At 42.0% G+C, this 18,586-nt stretch overlaps 1 protein-coding gene across 1 annotated transcript in view; it reads left to right on the plus strand.

The window, feature by feature from the left end:
- LOC150076382 (neutral phospholipase A2 3-like) overlaps positions 1-18,586 on the plus strand; it is a 94,110-nt gene that overhangs the window by 30,832 nt on the left and 44,692 nt on the right. The window contains exon 3 of the mRNA XM_090387344.1: positions 13,873-13,985. Coding sequence (XP_090243470.1) covers positions 13,873-13,985 — 113 coding nt within the window. The remainder of the gene's footprint in view (positions 1-13,872; positions 13,986-18,586) is intronic.

An 18,586-nucleotide genomic window follows, 5' to 3' on the forward strand; every position in this document is an offset into this window, starting at 1 on the left:
CTAATCTGGTAAGACCAACAGGAGTAGGGAAACAAACAAGTGAGGAGATTAAATCGAAAATAATGGAAAACTAAAAGAGGACCTTAGAACCACCAGGATAAACAGCAATTAGAAAGACCTGAAATCCGGGTGTCGTGATCGAAACTAAAACGAAAGAGGAGATGCAGCATATAATCAGTAATCCCAAAATGACCAAGCTGGATCTACTTGCTGAGCCCCCAAAAAAGAAAGGCCCATCACTCATTATCTTTGATGTAGATAAAGACTTGACATCAGAGAAACTAACAAAAGAAGTGTACCGAAGAAATCTGCAAAGCGACCTACCAGATCAGGAAGGACAGAACCTTATATTTCCTAAGTACATGAGCAAAACAAGAAGCAATGGCAGCCTGAATTGGATCGTTGAACTGGTCCCGGAAGCCTGTAGGTACTGCGCTGCGGGTGCAGAACAGGATCTACATAGAGTGGGGAAGCCACCGCTTCAGGGAATATGTGGCCGTTCCAAAATGTTTTGAATGTTGAAAAAACAGCAATTAGAAAGACCTGAAATCCGGGTGTCGTGATCGAAACTAAAACGAAAGAGGAGATGCAGCATATAATCAGTAATCCCAAAATGACCAAGCTGGATCTACTTGCTGAGCCCCCAAAAAAGAAAGGGACGGCCCAACTGGGGAAGCCACCGCTTCAGGGAATATGTGGCCGTTCCAAAATGTTTTGAATGTTGAAAAAACAGCAATTAGAAAGACCTGAAATCCGGGTGTCGTGATTGAAACTAAAACGAAAGAGGAGATGCAGCATATAATCAGTAATCCCAAAATGACCAAAAAAGAAAGGCCCATCACTCATTATCTTTGATGTAGATAAAGACTTGACATCAGAGAAACTAACAAAAGAAGTGTACCGAAGAAATCTGCAAAGCGACCTACCAGATCAGGAAGGACAGAACCTTATATTTCCTAAGTACATGAGCAAAACAAGAAGCAATGGCAGCCTGAATTGGATCGTTGAACTGGTCCCGGAAGCCTGTAGGTACTGCGCTGCGGGTGCAGAACAGGATCTACATAGAGTGGGGAAGCCACCGCTTCAGGGAATATGTGGCCGTTCCAAAATGTTTTGAATGTTGTATGTACACAGACCACATCGACCTGCGGCCACTGCTCTGAAAAGGGCCATGAGTTTAGTAATTGCCCCAACAAGACAAATGAACCTGTGTGTGCCAACTGTAAGTCTCTCCAGTTGGATCGGATAAACCTGATAAAAATGTATATCGGAATGATGATTTTCGGAGGTGTACTGTATGGAGTAGAGTTGTGGGGCTCAGCTGCAGACACCACAATTAAACCATTAAAAGCCACTGAATACTGGCTCCTGAAGTGGGCAACCTGGAAGTGTCATCTCCCACCACAGCAGCGCACAACACCGATGGCCAAAGCGCTGAATTTAACCAGGTTTTCAGCATTAATGCACGAGAGAAGACTCATCTTCACTGTAAAAATTATTGCCGGGAGAGTCTCAGCACCCAAAGTTTGGGACACCGTGTGCTGGCGGATTCCTCAACCAGCTCTCCGCTCAACTCCCAAGCTTCTTGCTCTTCCTTCGAGGCTACATTTTAAAGATCGGTTCCTCCCTTATCAGAAGCTCCGTCTAGTTCAATCCCTGGATGCGGACTTGTTTAAAATCATAGATGATAAAAAGTATAGACGGCTCATCTTAGATCTGCACGTGGTCTCCACAACTACCAATTGATCTTAGATCGTTCTGGCTGGGCAAGAAACTCTCAGAAAACCGGACTCGAGGAAAATATCTTTTGTTATCACAATTTGTATTATTTTTGTTATTTTGTATTAGTTTTCCTTCCGAGTCAATGTTATCTGCTATAAGAACTTTTTTTTATATATATATAATCTGCCTATAATTAATCTTTATAATCTTTATATTGTAGGGTCGTGGTACCTGCGCGTACCAATGAACTGTACAATAAAGATCTTATTTATTTATTTATTTATCACGCACTCTATTAGAGATGCCAAGTGTCCTACCTACTTAAAGGCCAAAAGCACATACCAACTTCGAATCAATTATGGGGGCAAGGCTTAAACAATACAACTACGGAGTGCTCAAAATACACCAGTTAAACGCACAGAGAGCCAGAGCAGTGGCTGCGCAGGTCCGCATTAAGGCGGACGAGGAAAACGCGGTTGTAATCCCGCTTTAAGAACCATATACACAATATGAAACAGGTAAGGGGATACCCCGATACCCCCTGGCCTACAAAGTAATCCACACTGATGAAGATACACCCTGGGCAGCTGTTGTTATCAGCAATCCAGAGATAACTGCAACCCGTATTCCACAATTATGTACTACCTGGGCAGCGTGTGCCCATACTGTCACCTCTATCGGCAATCTCTACATAATCTCTACGGCAATCTCTAGTGATCGCACTCTACCGTAGGCCGGGGAAGGACATCCAACAATCTATAATATACCTCCATGCTGTCCAAGACATCCTTCCAGGACAAAAGATAATAGTGGGAACGGATGTTAATTGCCGCTCGCTAGCCTGGCACAGCACAACCCAAGACCGGCAAGGCACCTCAAACGGCCAGCAACTGGAAGACTATTTATCGAACTCTACCTACACAGTGCAAAACTAGCCCTTCAAGCTCCCAACCTTCTGCAATTCGCTATGGGAACCTACAATCGACATCAGACTAACTACAAGGAACATAGCAGAGCATGTCTCAAACTGGGAAGTCTAAAGCGCCTGGACCACATCTGATCATCGCACTATAACATACCAAATTGACCGAACCAAGACGAGGAGACCTACCATCAGGCTGAAGATGAACATATTTTCAATAGAAAAAGAAAATGAACTGAGGGACGAAAAACCTGACTGGCAGGGAAACCCAGACATCCTACAAAGAAAAATAACCCAAATAATTACAACAGAGGCAGAGGCAGCAATGAGAAGAAAGACGCCGGCGTCGGGTGCGAAGCCCTGGTGGACTCCGGAGCTCCAGGGGCTGAGGAGAGAAGTCTAAGCAAAAAGGAAAGAGTTCCAGCGGGCCCGTAGATCATGGCCGGCCGTGGAGGTGGAGCATATGCGCCAGCGCTATAGGGAAGCCAGGAACAGATACACTGACTGAATAAAAAAAAAACAAAAAAGCATCTTGGGAAAGGCTAGTCTCCACGACTGGGAACACAGATCCCTGGGGTGTTCATAAATAATTACTAACAAACTCCCCGGGGGGAAGAGGTTCAAACGCAACCAAGACGCCACAAGGTACTATAACAACAAATTGAATACTGAATTCAATTTGTTGTTATAGTGAATATACTCAATACAATTCTACGGGAACCACCGAGCATGCTGACACCTGATCAGACCATCTGTCAGTCAAACGATGCATATACTACGCAGGGGATGGAACCACAATTTACAATGGACCAACTTCAAGCTGCAACTGCGCAAATGAGAAACAAAAAATGTACTGGCCCAGATTTGCTGAAGCCAGAGATTATCAGTGGTAGAAATAGCCCCGAACCTCCAATTCCATCTATTCAACTGCTACCATCATGGCAGGAAAATTTCCAACTAGCTGGAAAACTGGAAACTTAGACTGATTAAAAAAAATCCAAACAAGAAACCAGATATGCAGGACTCCTATAGGCCAATTGCTCTGCTCTCCACAAACTGTTAGAGAGACTCCTACACATGAGAATTACTAGCCACTATAACTCAGAAAACCTTGCCTCAAGCAGACAATACAGTTTCAGACTCGTCAACAGTAGATGCACTCCAAAACCTTATCCAAGCAACAAAACAGTGTTCTAAAAAATACTTCCTAGTGCTTTCAATTGACTTTGCCGGGGCGTTCGACTCCCTTTGGTGGCCGAGCGTCTTCGGCAGACTCCGGGAGGCATGCCTACTGATGAATCTATACAACACCATAAGATCATACCTACAGGACAGAAAAGTGGAAGTTATAACACCGTATCAGAAAATAACTAGACCCGTACACCAAGGCTGCCCGCAGGGTTAAGTGCTGGGACCACTCCTGTGGAATGTGGTTCTAGATGATTTCCTTTCAATGGACCTGGGAGAGGTAAACAGTCAAGTGTTTGTAGATGACCTCATCCTCACCGTGGAGGTGAACTCAAGGGCCGACTTGGAAATTCAGGCAAACAGGGTTCTGGAAAAGCTACTGGAATGGACGAAGCTGCACTCATTGACAATTTCGCCAACAAAGACGGGCTCAATCCTATTAAAAGGGACACTAGACACTCATCGGCCCCACAGATTAAAATTGGTGGGGGGAGGGGGCAAATCATCAAGCTTAGCACACAACTAAAGTATCTTGGAATCATTTTAGACTCAAACCTATCCTTCAAGCAACATCTCCTCTACTGGAAGGAGAAATTCAGAAAATACACGGCCATGATTGCAAGAATCACTAGAAAAGACTGGGGACTAAAACGAAGAACTATGGCACTCTACTACAAAGCGATTTTTATCCCGGCAATAACCTACGGCTCGCCTGTATGGTTTACCAAGGCAGTTACAGCAGTTAACAAAAGAATTCTTGACACCATCCAGAAAAATATTCTACTAACTATAACTCGCGCCTGCTGTACGGTGAGCACCCATGCCTTACAGACCCTGGTGGGCGTGCTTCCCCTTGATCTAGAGGTGGTGCATTGTGGGCTAATGTACATGCTCTCTAGAGGAATCCAAACGACGTTCATAGGGTACACAACAGATCCGGCGAATAATCGGAAACAGGAAAAAAACGCGACTGATGCTGCACCTGCGGAAGGCATGGCAAGAGAGATGGTCCAACTCCTGTAAAGGAGAAATCACAAGAAAATTCATACCTCAAGTCAGCAGAGTCTACCCCCAGAATCCCACATTGGTTCTTCCCAGGACATGCAGTGGTAGTTATGTAGGTATGTAATGGTTCTTCCCACTATATACCTACTGACGGATCATGGTGCCATAAATGACAAGCTAAATAATATGAGAGTTGTAGAAGACCCAAATTGTGGATGCGGAGAGTTAGAGACTTGGCAACACATAATGCGTGAATGTAAATATTACGAGGATTTCCGAAGTATCCTGATAACCAAGACTACATACCTTCCTCGTAATCGGGAACACCTTTTACTGAACATGGAAGAAGAATACAAAGCGTTCAGTAAGTTCGCGCAGAATTTTTCGCAAGGAGGAGGAGGACATTGATTGCTCTGCATAACAACGCAGGAGACTTCAGCAAATCTGGGCCAGTACACAGCAGACCATAGAACCGCACCAAACGAGCAAGGAACCTAACTAAGAATGGTGCCCCTATCAACAAATCCTTACTGACTGAACACCCAGAAATGACACCTAAACTTGACGCTACTAAATAGAGAAGGCAATGAACAAAGAGGAAGATGCCTATGGCGACACGACACATGATGGATATGTCCCATATCAGCTTCATGTCTGTTGGACCAGAACTGACTACTCACAATACGCCAAGTAGTAGTACAAGGTTCCTCACCAAAACCGAAACTAGCAAATGGAAGAACTGGAAATACAACTGAAGTATGACAAGTACCAACTAATGGAATGACTTTCTAGTCCCTCGGTAGCGGTGTCAGGAAGAACCACATCCTGAATCTGACCTTCTGCCATTTCGCGATCTAAACCGGTGCCCTAATCTGGTTTCTTTAAATCACCGAGGTGGGAGTGGACGGTTCCCGACTCCTTCCCTCCCCTGCCCCCCTCTTCTCCTGGTGGGACCTGTCCCCACTGATCTTCATGGGGACGCCTTCCCTATTGTCCTCTTATCTCTATCTGTTCCCCCCCCAACCTTCAGTCTCTCCCCCTACTCAAACTTAACTTACCGAGTATGCCCATAAAGTAAGTTAATTGAACTAGCGCAAAATTTAACCCCTCCCACTTAAACCTATACCCCAATTCGGCTGGTAAATTCATCGAAATGCTCCCCTTTTTTCTCTCTCTCTCTCTCTCTCTCTCTCTCTAGGTCTTTGCCACTGAAATCTTCGGAAACCAGGTGGCAGGGCCTGCCAGAATACTTAAAATCTACTGGATGCCTGACTTGCCTCCCCGTGACAAAGTGTGAGCAACGGTGGGTCCCATTAGGGGCCCAACGGCTAAGTGGTCAGAAGAACAACAGAACATAACACTACACGACATTCCACTCCCCACACACTTTTAAATCTCTGGCCTCCACAGAGTACTGTGATGCACAAACAGAGTATACAACGCGGAGATGGGGAAAACCTCTGGTACCGTCAGACAGCTAACACACTTTACTTTAGTAGTCAAGCAACGCGGAGGTGGGGGAAACCTCTGCGGCCATTAGACACAAAACACTTTACAATAGTCAAGCAACACTACAGAAGTACACGCACTTTGAGTGACCGTGGTTCAACTCTGCATGACTACTAATTCCGTTAATGTTCTCGTATTTTTTTTTCTCTTTCTCTCTCTCTCTCTCTCTCTCTCTTGTAAACTCCTCTGACCTTATGTGGTTGTCCCGGAGAATAAACAGAATTTTTTCTTATTTATTTTATTTTATGCACGACAACACAAACCCACATCGCAAAATCCATGAAAAACGATATGCGTGATTTAAGTGAGGAATTCTCACTCAGTTGACTCTGTCAGCTGCCAAACACTGATTCGCAATTACAAGACAAACTCTTATCACTAAAGTTTAAACAATCTTCAATTGTACTCAGACAGGTGCCTGAGCAGTCTCGGTGACCATTTTTAAAAGTAAAGTAATCATGTCTGACCAATCTGGATGCTATGTTGCAGTAACAAAGGAACTGGATGCAAAAAATAATTTTGATATAGTATACTTGGATTTCAGGAAAGCTTTTGATACTGTTGCATACAAAAGGCTGCTGTATGAACTGGAGCAGTGTGGTATTAAGGGCAAGTTACTGTTATGGATAAAGGGATGGTTGCGTGGGTGAAGAGAGTGGTTATTAATAGACAATACTCTACTTGAACTAACGTTTTAGTAGAGTTCCCAAGGTTCAGTGCTGGGCCCATACGATACAAAGGTTGGCAAGGCGATTGAAGGCCCGCGTGGGTAGCGCAATTGGTAGAATCGCCGTCCTCCCCACCTGGATGGAAAAGACCTAATTTCGAATCCCGTCAATGACGTGAGAAATTTTTATGAGCTTTTTCACAACGTGGCTGAGTTAGTCGGTGTCACGCGAGTGTAGCATGGTTTTTTCTCCCGGAAACAGCTTTTCGTCCTTCAAAACAGAAAAATCGACGACAGACCACATACAATTTACACAGTATACACGGAGCAATATAGCCTTAGTCGCTCATGCTCCAAAAAAAAAAACCCGACAGCAACAAAAACACAGATTGACTGATGGCAGTAATCAAAGTCACAGCACTACGCAACAAAATCTAGAAAAATTGAGCAGGGCTGAGAAATGGCAGGTGAAGTTTAACATTGACAAATGCAAGGCACTTCATGCGGGTAGTATCCCAAATTAAAGTACCAACTGTGTGGTACACTGGTGTGCAAAAATTAAGGACCAGTCAGGTTTTTACCTGTAACTTCTCATAGGAGTGGCCTGGATATGGGAAAAGCATACCAAAAGAACCTCGTGAGGTACAGAAATGATGAAGGAAACAACACCGACACAACAACGGAAACAAAACGGTACAGAGGGACTTGATTCAAAAATGGCAACACAGCACTGGTTGCCATGATACCGATGCATCACTGCCAAAAATGGAACAAAGGGAAGAGGTGGTCCTCAGTAGGAGATATGGCCACCCCTAATGTCGATGCAGGCTTTGCACCGCCTGTCCATACTTATAACAATGTTGTTGATAAGTTCTTGCGGTAACATCGTCTCTTCCTCTATCAGCGCCATCTTCAGCTGGTGAACATTTTCTGGTGGGTGTGGACCAGAAACATATTCCCAGAGCGTCCAATATGTGTTCGATAGGATTTAGAACGGGCAGCCAGTCCATACGAATAATGTCCTCACTTTCCAAAAGCATATCAACAGCTGCAGTGCGATGGGGTATGGGGTTATCATACATAAACACGTACTCGAGGCCAATGGCACCTCGGAGCAGATGCACATAGGGAAGGATTACCTCAGTACAGTAGCGTGAACCGGTTACAGTACCGGCTTCCAGTATCTGGAGTTGTGTAAGTCCATCCAAGATAACGCCTCCCCAGACGAGAACACCTCAACCACCAAATCGATCCCTTTCAGTGATGTTTGCGGGGTGATACATTGTGACAATCTCTCGCCAGTTAGCTGATGTCCAGAATCGCTGCTAAGAATGATTCTACTCTCATCAGTAAAGAGCATCTTAATTAAAGATTTTATGGTTGTAACCTTTACAAATAGTGTTGATCCTTAAGTTTTGCACACCAGTGTACTACGCTCAGGGTAACGGAAAATGAAAAAGACATGGGGTAATTATGCAGTCAGATACGAAGTTCTCTGAGCAATGCGGACAGGCTGCCAAGACAGCTCATGGAATTTTGTCAAAGGGATACAGGAATTTTGCTAGGTAATTATCCCATTGTATAAGACAAGACAATGGTTAGGCCACATCTTGTGCACTGCATACAGGTCTGGAGTCCTCATTTTAGGAAGAATGTAGATCTGCTGGAACGGGTGCAGAGAAGAAAGGGTGTTTTCACCAGGAAATGCTTCTGTTTTGCAAATTGCAGTGCCTGGAGTCTAGGCACCTGCAAGGTGATCTGACTGAGGTGTTTAAGGCTTTGAATGGATTGAGCAAGCTCAATACTGACAGTATTCTTCTTCTTGCTTAGACTATACACATGAGGGGCATAAATTCAAATTGAAGAAGTATGGTTGCAGGACAGACGTGCGAAAGTTTGTGAAAGCGGCGGGCCTGAATAAATTCAATGCAGAAATAGAAAAATTACTGGAGGGGACGGACAGGTGAAGTGTAAGTGTTGTTTTATTTATTTTTGGCTGATGCTTCATAAGCGTTCTTTCTTGCATCACATGCCTGGTGCAAGAAACATCTGCAAACGTATACTATGTATAAGTTCTCAGATGATACAAAGGTTAGCAGTCATCAGGATGAGCTATTGCAACAATGTCTAGGAAAATTTGGTCAGTTTGATAAATGCAAGGTACTGCATATGGGTAACAGTAACCCCAGAATAACTTATCAACTGTGTGAAACTACGCTGAAAGGAGAGAATTCATAAGATACCTGATTCCTGAACAGCTCGACGCTGTCACTCCTCTCGCTGGCGAACGAACCCACTGCTTGGCAGTTATATAGGTATACTGCATCACTACATTCACGTAGACGGTAATTCGATATCAGTATGGATAAACGTCGTGAGTTAACCAACTTTGAAAGAGGGATGATAGTGGGTGCCCAACGCATGGCTCACTCCATCGTGGAGGTGGTTCAGAAATTGCACTATCCCCATTCGATAGTATCAAGAATGTATCGGGAATAAGCCATTTCTGGAATAAGATATCATCGTGGACAGCGCGGTGGGCAGAGAAAGGTGGTGGATGAACGTGGCCGTCGATGTCTGTCTCGCCAGGTTTCAGCCAACTGGAGAGCGACAGTGGCACAAATCACTGCTGACTTCAACGACGGAGGAGCCAAAACCATCAGACGATCATTAGCCGCAATAGATTATGGGAGCCGCCGATCCACCAAGTTCCACTGCTAACACCACAGTGCAGGACACTACACCTCAACTGGGAAAAAAACATTGGCACTGGACCTCGGATGATTGGAGCCGGGACTCCTGGTCCAATGAGTCCACTTTCCAGTTATTTCCAGGGGACGGGAGGGTATGTATCTGGCGGAAACCGTACGAAGCTATGCACCCGTCACGTCAACAAGGAACTGTTCAGGCAGGTGGGCGATCGGTAATGGTCTGGGGTGTGTTCAACTGGCACACGTTGGGACCTTTGGTACGTCTAGATGCATCACTAGACGGTCCAGGTTACGTGTCCATCTGCATCCCTTCATAGTCATCGTGTACCCACAGGGTAATGGAATCTTCCAGCAGGACAAGCGCCTCCCCCACAGAGCCGTGGTGACTAGAACATAGTTCGAAGAGCATTCCACAGATTTTACCACCACGGAATGACTTTCCAATTCACCGGACATGAACCCTATGGAGCATTTTTGGGGTGCTGTGGAAAGGTCCGTTCGAGCTTTGGATCTTCCACCAAGGAATTGGACGAAAATATGAACAGCAATACAGCAAGCACGGATGGAAATACCTGTGGAACGCTTTCGCGACCTAGTGAACTCAATGCCTCGCCGTGTGACTGCCCTTATCCGGGCGAAAGGTGAGCCTACCCATTACTAGATAGTTATCCCATGATTTCTATCCACTCGGGGTAGTAGACAATGCAAAAGACCAGGGGTAATTGTGCAGACATGCTGCATAATTACCCCCTGGTCTTTCAGTGTAGACATGATGCCAGCACAGCTCATGGGATTTTTTCGATGATATGCAGAGGCTTTGCTAGCAGGGATGGGGAGGTGATTGTCCCTTTGTATAGGAACATGGTTAGGCCGCACTTGGAGTGCTGTATACAGGTCTGGAGGCCTCACTTTAGGAAGAAGGTAGAACTGCTGGCCAGGGTGCAGAGAAGGGTATCCAGAGACTGATGAAGGGGACAAAAGGTCACTCTTACCTAGAAAGGCTTCTGTTCTGTAAACTGCAGCGTCTCGAGACTGGGCACCCGCTGGGGGGGTTGCCTGAGGTTGATATTGTTGTTTGGTTTTTAGGAGCATTAGCAACTAAGGCCATATTGCTCCGGGGATATGCAGTGGTCATTCCCTGACCTTTCGCATCCTCCGTATTTGGTGGTCACGGGCTCGAATCCCGGTCTAATCAAGAAGCGTGTACTACACACTGCTGCTCCTGCCCACCTGGCTACGGAGGCGCCTTTGCCTGAGGTGTTTGAGGCCGTGAATGGATTGAGTAAGCTGAATGTTAACGGAATTCTTCAGCTTGCTGAGACTGCACACATCAGGAAGGATAAATTCTATTTGAGGAAGGACAGTTGTGTGGAAGTTTGCCTTCAACACCAGAGAGTGGTTGATTGTTGGAAAGGGCTTCCATCTGTTGTTGTGGAAGTGGATGGGTTGAATAAATTCAAGGAAGAACAAGACAAATTCTTGGAGGCTATGGATGAGTGAACTGTGTAGGTTTTTTTTTTTTTTTTTTTTTTGTAGAGTTATATAAACCTGCTTTCTTGCATCATTTGCCATTACTACTACTATTAATAAAGCCTAAAAGATGCAAAGAATCCTCATGCTGCATAAAAAAAAGCCTTATCTATACAACCTTTATCCTCACAAAATATTCTTCGCACAACCAGAAGGTACTGCGGAGAAGGCTTGAAAGGATGAAATGAGAAGTACTATTTAGCCTGCTCATTAAGGCTTAAAAAAAAAAAAAAAAAAAAAAAAGGCTTGAATATGTACTGAGCGAAGAGTTTGTTAAGGGATTTAGCTGAAGAAAAGGTAGTGGGTTATTAAAGAGGAAGAAAGAAACAATTTGATAGTCTGATGAGTATCATGGACTGAAGGAGAGGACTACCGACAGGGAGAGATGCAGTCAAGTTCTGGTTGTTGTGGACCTGTCATGTGGTAGAGAACATATGATGAAAGTACCACCAACTTATGACAAAATTGTGAAAAGTTTTGTAAAGGTAAAATTACATATTCTGATTATATCGTATAAAATATGTAACAAGACTCAACGGATTTCATCAATCTTTTGCTTAATCTTTGAATGTTAAGACTTAAGTTGAAGAATTAGTAAGCAGAGTTAAAACTTAAGTTGAAGAATCTGCAAGCAAAAGGCAGTATTCTGCACTATTTCGAGATTTGTTCGATTCCTCTGATAACAGTTTAAATTTCTTATCTTAACTCTTCCAAGAGTTAAAATCAGAAGCAGTGAAGAATTGTATATAGTGATGTGCACCGCACAAAGAAGCCTAATCGAGAGGGGGGGGGGTGTCATTAGGAGTTTAATAGTTTACAAATTTTAAAAATTAAAACAATTGAAAATTAAGAATGATTATGCTCGTTTTTGTTGCTTGTACTTTTAACTATAAACATTAATAAAAAGTTACAGCCCATTACATTATCATCAAAAATTTATTTCCAGTAGTAAATTTGATATGATAAATAATCTGATAAAAGACATTTTTTGTTGTAAAATATCAAAACAGTTGTAGTTTCGTAGTTACAAAATTTATTTTGTTGTATATTCAATGATCATTATGAAATATAATAAAATAACTGTCTATTATTATTTTGGAAGGGGACAATAAGACTTTGCACAAGGAGCCTCATAGGCACGCGGCATTCCTGCATGTCATTACTCTAGCTTTATTATATTACATTTGACTGCCATAGAAAAATAAATCTCGAAAGAGTCAATTAATTATAATTGCTTGGTGAAAAAAAAATAATGATAACAGGACGTGCACATTTTTTAGTTTACCCCCCCCCCCCTTCTCCATCGCATGAATCGCCTAGATATACCATTTCTCCGTATAAACAGTATTTTCGTATTAAGCAGTACTGCCATTTTATTTGAAAAATGGTGCTCCCATCATGAATGACAGCTGTTTTGATATTATCACTTTATCAGAGAATAGTGGCATATCAACACATGCTTGTGTCTTTGTGCAATGTACTTTATTATATTTTTTCTTTAAAATTGTAACTCCCTCGTTTTATTTCTCCCACCTCCCCCTCCTGGGCTTCCTTGAGTTCAGGGCGCCGGTGCAGCTGCACCATAGGATGTTATGCTAGTGGGAAAGCTGCTGGATGGTAAGGGAGCACACTTCGTCCACTAAAGATAGCACAGTTGGTAGGAGACACCACATACGCTTCTACAAACATAATACGCTGGCACAATATCACCGACAAACAGACACTGGTTCTCAAAACGCCTTTCTTCACTTAAATTTTTTTTTGCTACAATCATATGAAGCATTAAATCAGTACAAACCATATGAGATGGCCGGTGACAACATGCTGCTGTTTTTCATAAATACTTTTATAGGTAACAAGCACAGCATAGCATTATTGAATCCTCCCCCCTTTTTTTATTACAGATACTATGCACACTTGGTTTGTTCGTCTAGTATGGCAAAAAGGGTATGCCCTGCTATTATTATACTGTACTTTACTCTGACGTGAAGTTTCTTATTTTCAGATTTATATTTATCAGAGGCGTACCTAGAGTTTGTGGCACCCGGGTGTCGATCGCAATTTGGCGCCCGGGTGCCAATTGAAATCTGACACCCCTTTAAAATTGTCTTCATACATATGTGTATGTAAGTTTCAGATTTCGGGCGCCCCTTGAACATTGACGCCCGGGTGCAGTGCATCCCTTTCTTCCTCGGGACGGCCCGCCCCTGATACTTATATTACATATACGAACTGTTAATAGAGTTACGGTGCAGTTTAAAATAACTTTATTTACATCAAAACTAACACTAATTAAAATAGTACAACTTTCTTCGTTCTTTACTGGATTACACGTACATAGTATACTGGGTTGGGTTACTGAGATTTACTTAAAATTAGAACAACTTTTTATTTTATTTTTATTTATCCATTATATTTATTTATTTTTGATAAGGCATATCTCATCTCACGCCTAAAATTTAAGAACTTATTCATAGAACTATGAGGATATGCTGCTGAATATGTTTGCGTGACATACTCTCCTTTTTTCTTAAACGTGTTTAATTTTCATTAATCATCTGTAAAATTAGTTCTTACATGCAGATGCTGTGTAATAAATACGTTGTTATTCATTACAGATGTTGCAAGGTACACGATCTCTGTTATTTAGAAGCTGGCAATGATTGTGAAGAAAGGCGTCCTCATGTAGTAACGTACAGTTGGTCTTACTCGAATGGAATGCTGTCCTGTGGTAAGTTAATGTTCAATTCAAAAATGTACAAGAGGTGGATGGTCTAATCAAAACCGCCATTTTTACAGTTCGAATACTTAAATTCAAAACTAGGTGACCCATCTTCGATATTATTATTTAATATTTATTCTGTTCTTATAAAAAGAAGATGAGCTTTCATCATTATCCATCTTCTTTGGTAATAGCAAAAAGTTTCACAACACAAATCATAGGAAGAAACTGAGATTCGTCTGAGTTTAAAAGAAACTAATAATAACGAATAATATTCAATTATTGTCATGTGGGATGATGAAATGAATGGATAACTTCCAAGGTTTTTTTTTCTTTTTTTTTCATACTAATGTAATTGAAGTTATGGCCTGATAAAAGTGAAAATTGAAAGCGTATATTCCTGATGTAATGCAGAAAAATCTCTGCGTATGCTTTAAGAGCGCATTCGTAGCTGTACGAGTGACGTTTGAAAAGTTCACTGTCTGAGTATGAAGCATTTATTTGAGGAGTCTGTCAACATATTACTTTTTAACACAGTCCCCTTTGAAGTCAATACACTTTTGTACTGATGCTGCAACGCTTTGATACTAGCTGCGAAGAAAGTTTTCTTTTGGGCATCTAGGAATGCATCCACTGCAGCAATGATGTCACTGTTGGTAGGAAAAGGGATGCCAGCCGGGTATTATTTCAAATTATGAAATAGGTGAAAGTCTAATGGTACTAGATTTGGTGAATATGGGAATATTCCAAGATTTCAAAGCCGCACTCATGCAGTGCACCTTTGGCAATGGCGGATCTGGTTGGAGCAGGCTCCTTTGCTGAGTTTTCCTCGGCGTTTGTCTTTCGGTGTTTTCATGCAAACACCTCACAAGGGATACACATTATACCCCCCGACTGTCTGGCATTCCTGAAGGTAATCCAAAGAGGGATTGTTGGTTGGATTAATCGTGGAAATGTGCTCCTCTTCTTAAGCCACCCCCTGCCATAAAATTATGTGCTTCTTAAAGATGAAGTGTTGGTGAGTTGTTGGGTTAAATTTTGGGTGTCGGGATCGTGGGGTTGTGCTGATATCATTGAGTGAAGTGTTCTCTTTCATTATTTGAATACTATACATATAGATAACACTGGAATATATACCGTTGTGAAATTTCCCATAGACTTAGCATTAGCCCATAGACTTTTCTTGGGAGAAAATGGCTACCTGAGAAATTTTGTTTAACTATATCCATGGAGATGAAAAACACTAACTAGTGGCATCTCAATAATACATAGTACTGAATATAATATTAAATATAATATAATTCAAAATATACATATTTTGAAGTAGGGTGATTATCTTTCGTGATATTTTGAAGAAGAGAAATCTATCCAGCTATAAGATTATTTATTTATGGCTTTTGTTTTTCTTCACTAAAACATACACTCTCAAACATGGATACGGATTTGGGAAAAACTTTAACTAGACATTCTGACGCACAGAATTCGTCTTCCGGATCACAGTTAGTAGATTCGGTGAGGAGAAAGAAATCTTCAGACAATGTAAAACTGTCTAGAGGTTAAAAAAAAAAACCCCGAAAACGCCCAGAGTGCTTGTTCCTCGGTTGGACAAAGATAAAGACAAGGATAAGGATAAAAATCCTCATGTGTGGGTGGAAGAGTCTACCCCATCGATAGAAACGGATTTCAATCTTATTACTTCTACGATTAATACGAATAATCAAAATAGTTCTAGTGAAAATGATGTGGTTCAGGATTCGTCATTTACCGAGGGTTTGGACCTTGGAGGATCCCTTGAGGCTTCTGCTGTGTATGCAACGGTAGCCAAAATCCGAAAGGCTTTGGGAGAGTTTATGTCAGCTGATTCAAGCAAAGTAACAAAGTTGGCCTCAAATCGCATCCATAGTTTGTGGGAAGATTTGGAGGCAGTCACAACAGCTTTATTGATTGACAATGAGGGATTAAAAGCTAAATCAGTGGAACTAGAAATTCGAGCGAATCATTTTGAACAGCTAATGGAGAAACGAGCAGCTCCTCACAGATTATTTGCTGATGCAGTTAGGTAGAATTTGGTCTGTGAGAATTCTAATGGTGATACTATTGTTAGGGAGGCTACTGTGAGGCGCGCAATGGGTGTTGCAGCTGCAGATAAGGTTGTGCCTGTGTCCTCGGTTAGTCCTTTAGTCCTCGTGGTATTTGGGACCCTAAAAACATTGTTATACTTAGACCTACAGAGAATTCTGCTTTGGCTTCGAGCCAAGACGTCAGGAATGCGGTGTTAGATGCAATTAAGAAGGATTATAAGAATATGAATATTAAAAATATTCGTCTCCTGAGGAATAAGGGGTTTTATTAGAAACCACAAACTCAGAAGATGCAACTAGGATAGGGAATGTTTCAGCTTTAAAGGAGGTTGGTCTAAAATCGATCGAGAGGCCTAAAAATGTCAGATCCAACAGTGCTTGTACATGGGGTGCCCAAAGAGTTTACAAAGGACGAAATCCTGGAGGATTTATACTATAAAAATTTTAAAGATTATGAATTTACCCAGGATGAGGTAAAAGATGAAGTAACATTCAGATTTAATTCTGGATCTGGAACTAATGCAACTAATTGGGTCATTGGTTTCAGCCCTCGATTATATAAATGCTTGTTTCATAATGAAAGAATTTTCCTTGGATTCGGTTCCCATAGATTTCGGAAATTCACGGTAGTGAACAAGTGTTTTAGATGTCTGGGTTTTGGACATGGTGCACAGTCATGTTCACACAAGACTGTTTCTTGTGGCCACTGTGCTAATGGGGGTCATGTTTTCGCTGAGTGCCCTCACAAGGAGGACCCTCCACAATGAAGAGAAGAAACAGAGAATATAATCACTCCGTAAGGGACATTAAGTGTCCTGAGTTCATGAGAGCACTGGAATTAGCAAACATGCGCATCAATCAATCATGGATAATAACTGCTTCTCTGATTTTACATCTGGAGCTTTGCAAGGACATAGTGATTTAAAAATTTTGCAAATAAATGGTGAGCGCTGTCGGGCAGTTGCTGATGAAATAAAGGTGATTGCCTTGGAGCATTGTATAGACATTGTTTGTATCCAGGGGCCATTTTATTCCTCACAAGTGGGAGGGGCAGCCCATAAGATTATGGGTTTTCCTTCTTCTACTAGAATAGTAGAAGCTGCTGTTTTTGCAAGAAGAACTGTTCTCAGAGCCTTTCTTTGAGAGGCAAACCTGCCTAAAGCTCAGGAATACTATGTGAACTCTCTACATGGAAATCGCCTTGAGGAACTTCTATAGCCCTACTCTACAAGCTCAGATTCTACTAGAGAAGAAATTAAATCAGACTATATATTTCCTGAACAGTTAGACTACTGGACAGTCTTTACAATTGTATAAAACAGAAATACATGTAACTATTGGTAAGTAACAACTAATGTTGCTGTAAAACGACTGTAAATAATTGTCAAATTCTGTTGCTAGAACTGATCAGAGAGTGGTAAACCTCACTGGAATGTAAATAGTGTAATCAATGTTAACAGTTTATTTCCTTGTTAATGCTAAACTTAATAGGGTAACTGATATATATTGCTATTGAAAACTGCAATTCTTTAAAAATGTTTGTCTTGGCTGTGTGACTTCAATGGGTTTTTGGAGCTCAAGCCTTGGGTTTTTTTTTTTTTTTTTGTTTTTTTTTTTTTTGCGGGCTCTAAGGCTTGGACAGCCTGGGAGCGGGACAGCTGGCACCCACTGGTATTGCACTACCTCCAGTGGGTGCGGGATTTTGTGCACTTTGGCATGTAAGAGGTTAAAAAAAAAAAAAAAAAAAGGAAGAAAGAAAGGGGAAAAGAAGGAAAAACCCAGGCCCAGCTACTCGTGCCTGGGGACAGGCGCCAGGCAGCAGCTGCCCAGGTGTTGGCTGCTCCTTTGCAGAGGTCCTACATTCAATACAGATCCACTAGGTGGAGATGGGCTACGCCTAGGTGCCACCCTTGATACCAGAACACACACATGTGTTTTGTACAGTGTTTCCTCAACTGTATTCTGAACAAAAATATACATGCTAGGATAATTATATATAAGAATGAAAATGAACATAAAATTGTATATAAATTATTGTATATGTTTCTTGAGATTGTACATAATATTTGAGTGTGTAAATAAATGAAAAAAAATCCATTAGCAACGCTCCATCAGCATCCCAAAATCCGATGCGATCACCTTCCAGCAAAAGGAATCGACTTTTATTGGAAGGGAAGAAAAGCTGTATTTCTACTGTTTGGACTCCTCTCTCTCTCTCTCTCTCTCTCTCTCTCTCTGACTGAAAGTGATGGACCCACATCCCATCCATGGTCACAAGGATGAGATGTTTGAGACTTGCAAGGAAATTTCCTAGATCTGCTTGAAAACTATGAAAATATTCACTCGACTTGAACAACTCTTGAACAACTCACGAAGCCCAAGAGTTGTTCAAGTCAAGTGTTTTGAATGCACAAGAGTTGAACAACCCTTGTGCATTTCTGATGTCAACAACTTTGGGACTCATCGTGCTGATACCTTTTCCATAGCGCGAACTCTTATTATTATGTGGTGCATACATTCAAATGAGAT

Source organism: Mastigoproctus giganteus, chromosome 13 (genome assembly GCF_048544385.1).
Source record: "Mastigoproctus giganteus isolate SK-2022 chromosome 13, ASM4854438v1, whole genome shotgun sequence".
NCBI lineage: Eukaryota > Metazoa > Arthropoda > Arachnida > Uropygi > Thelyphonidae > Mastigoproctus > Mastigoproctus giganteus.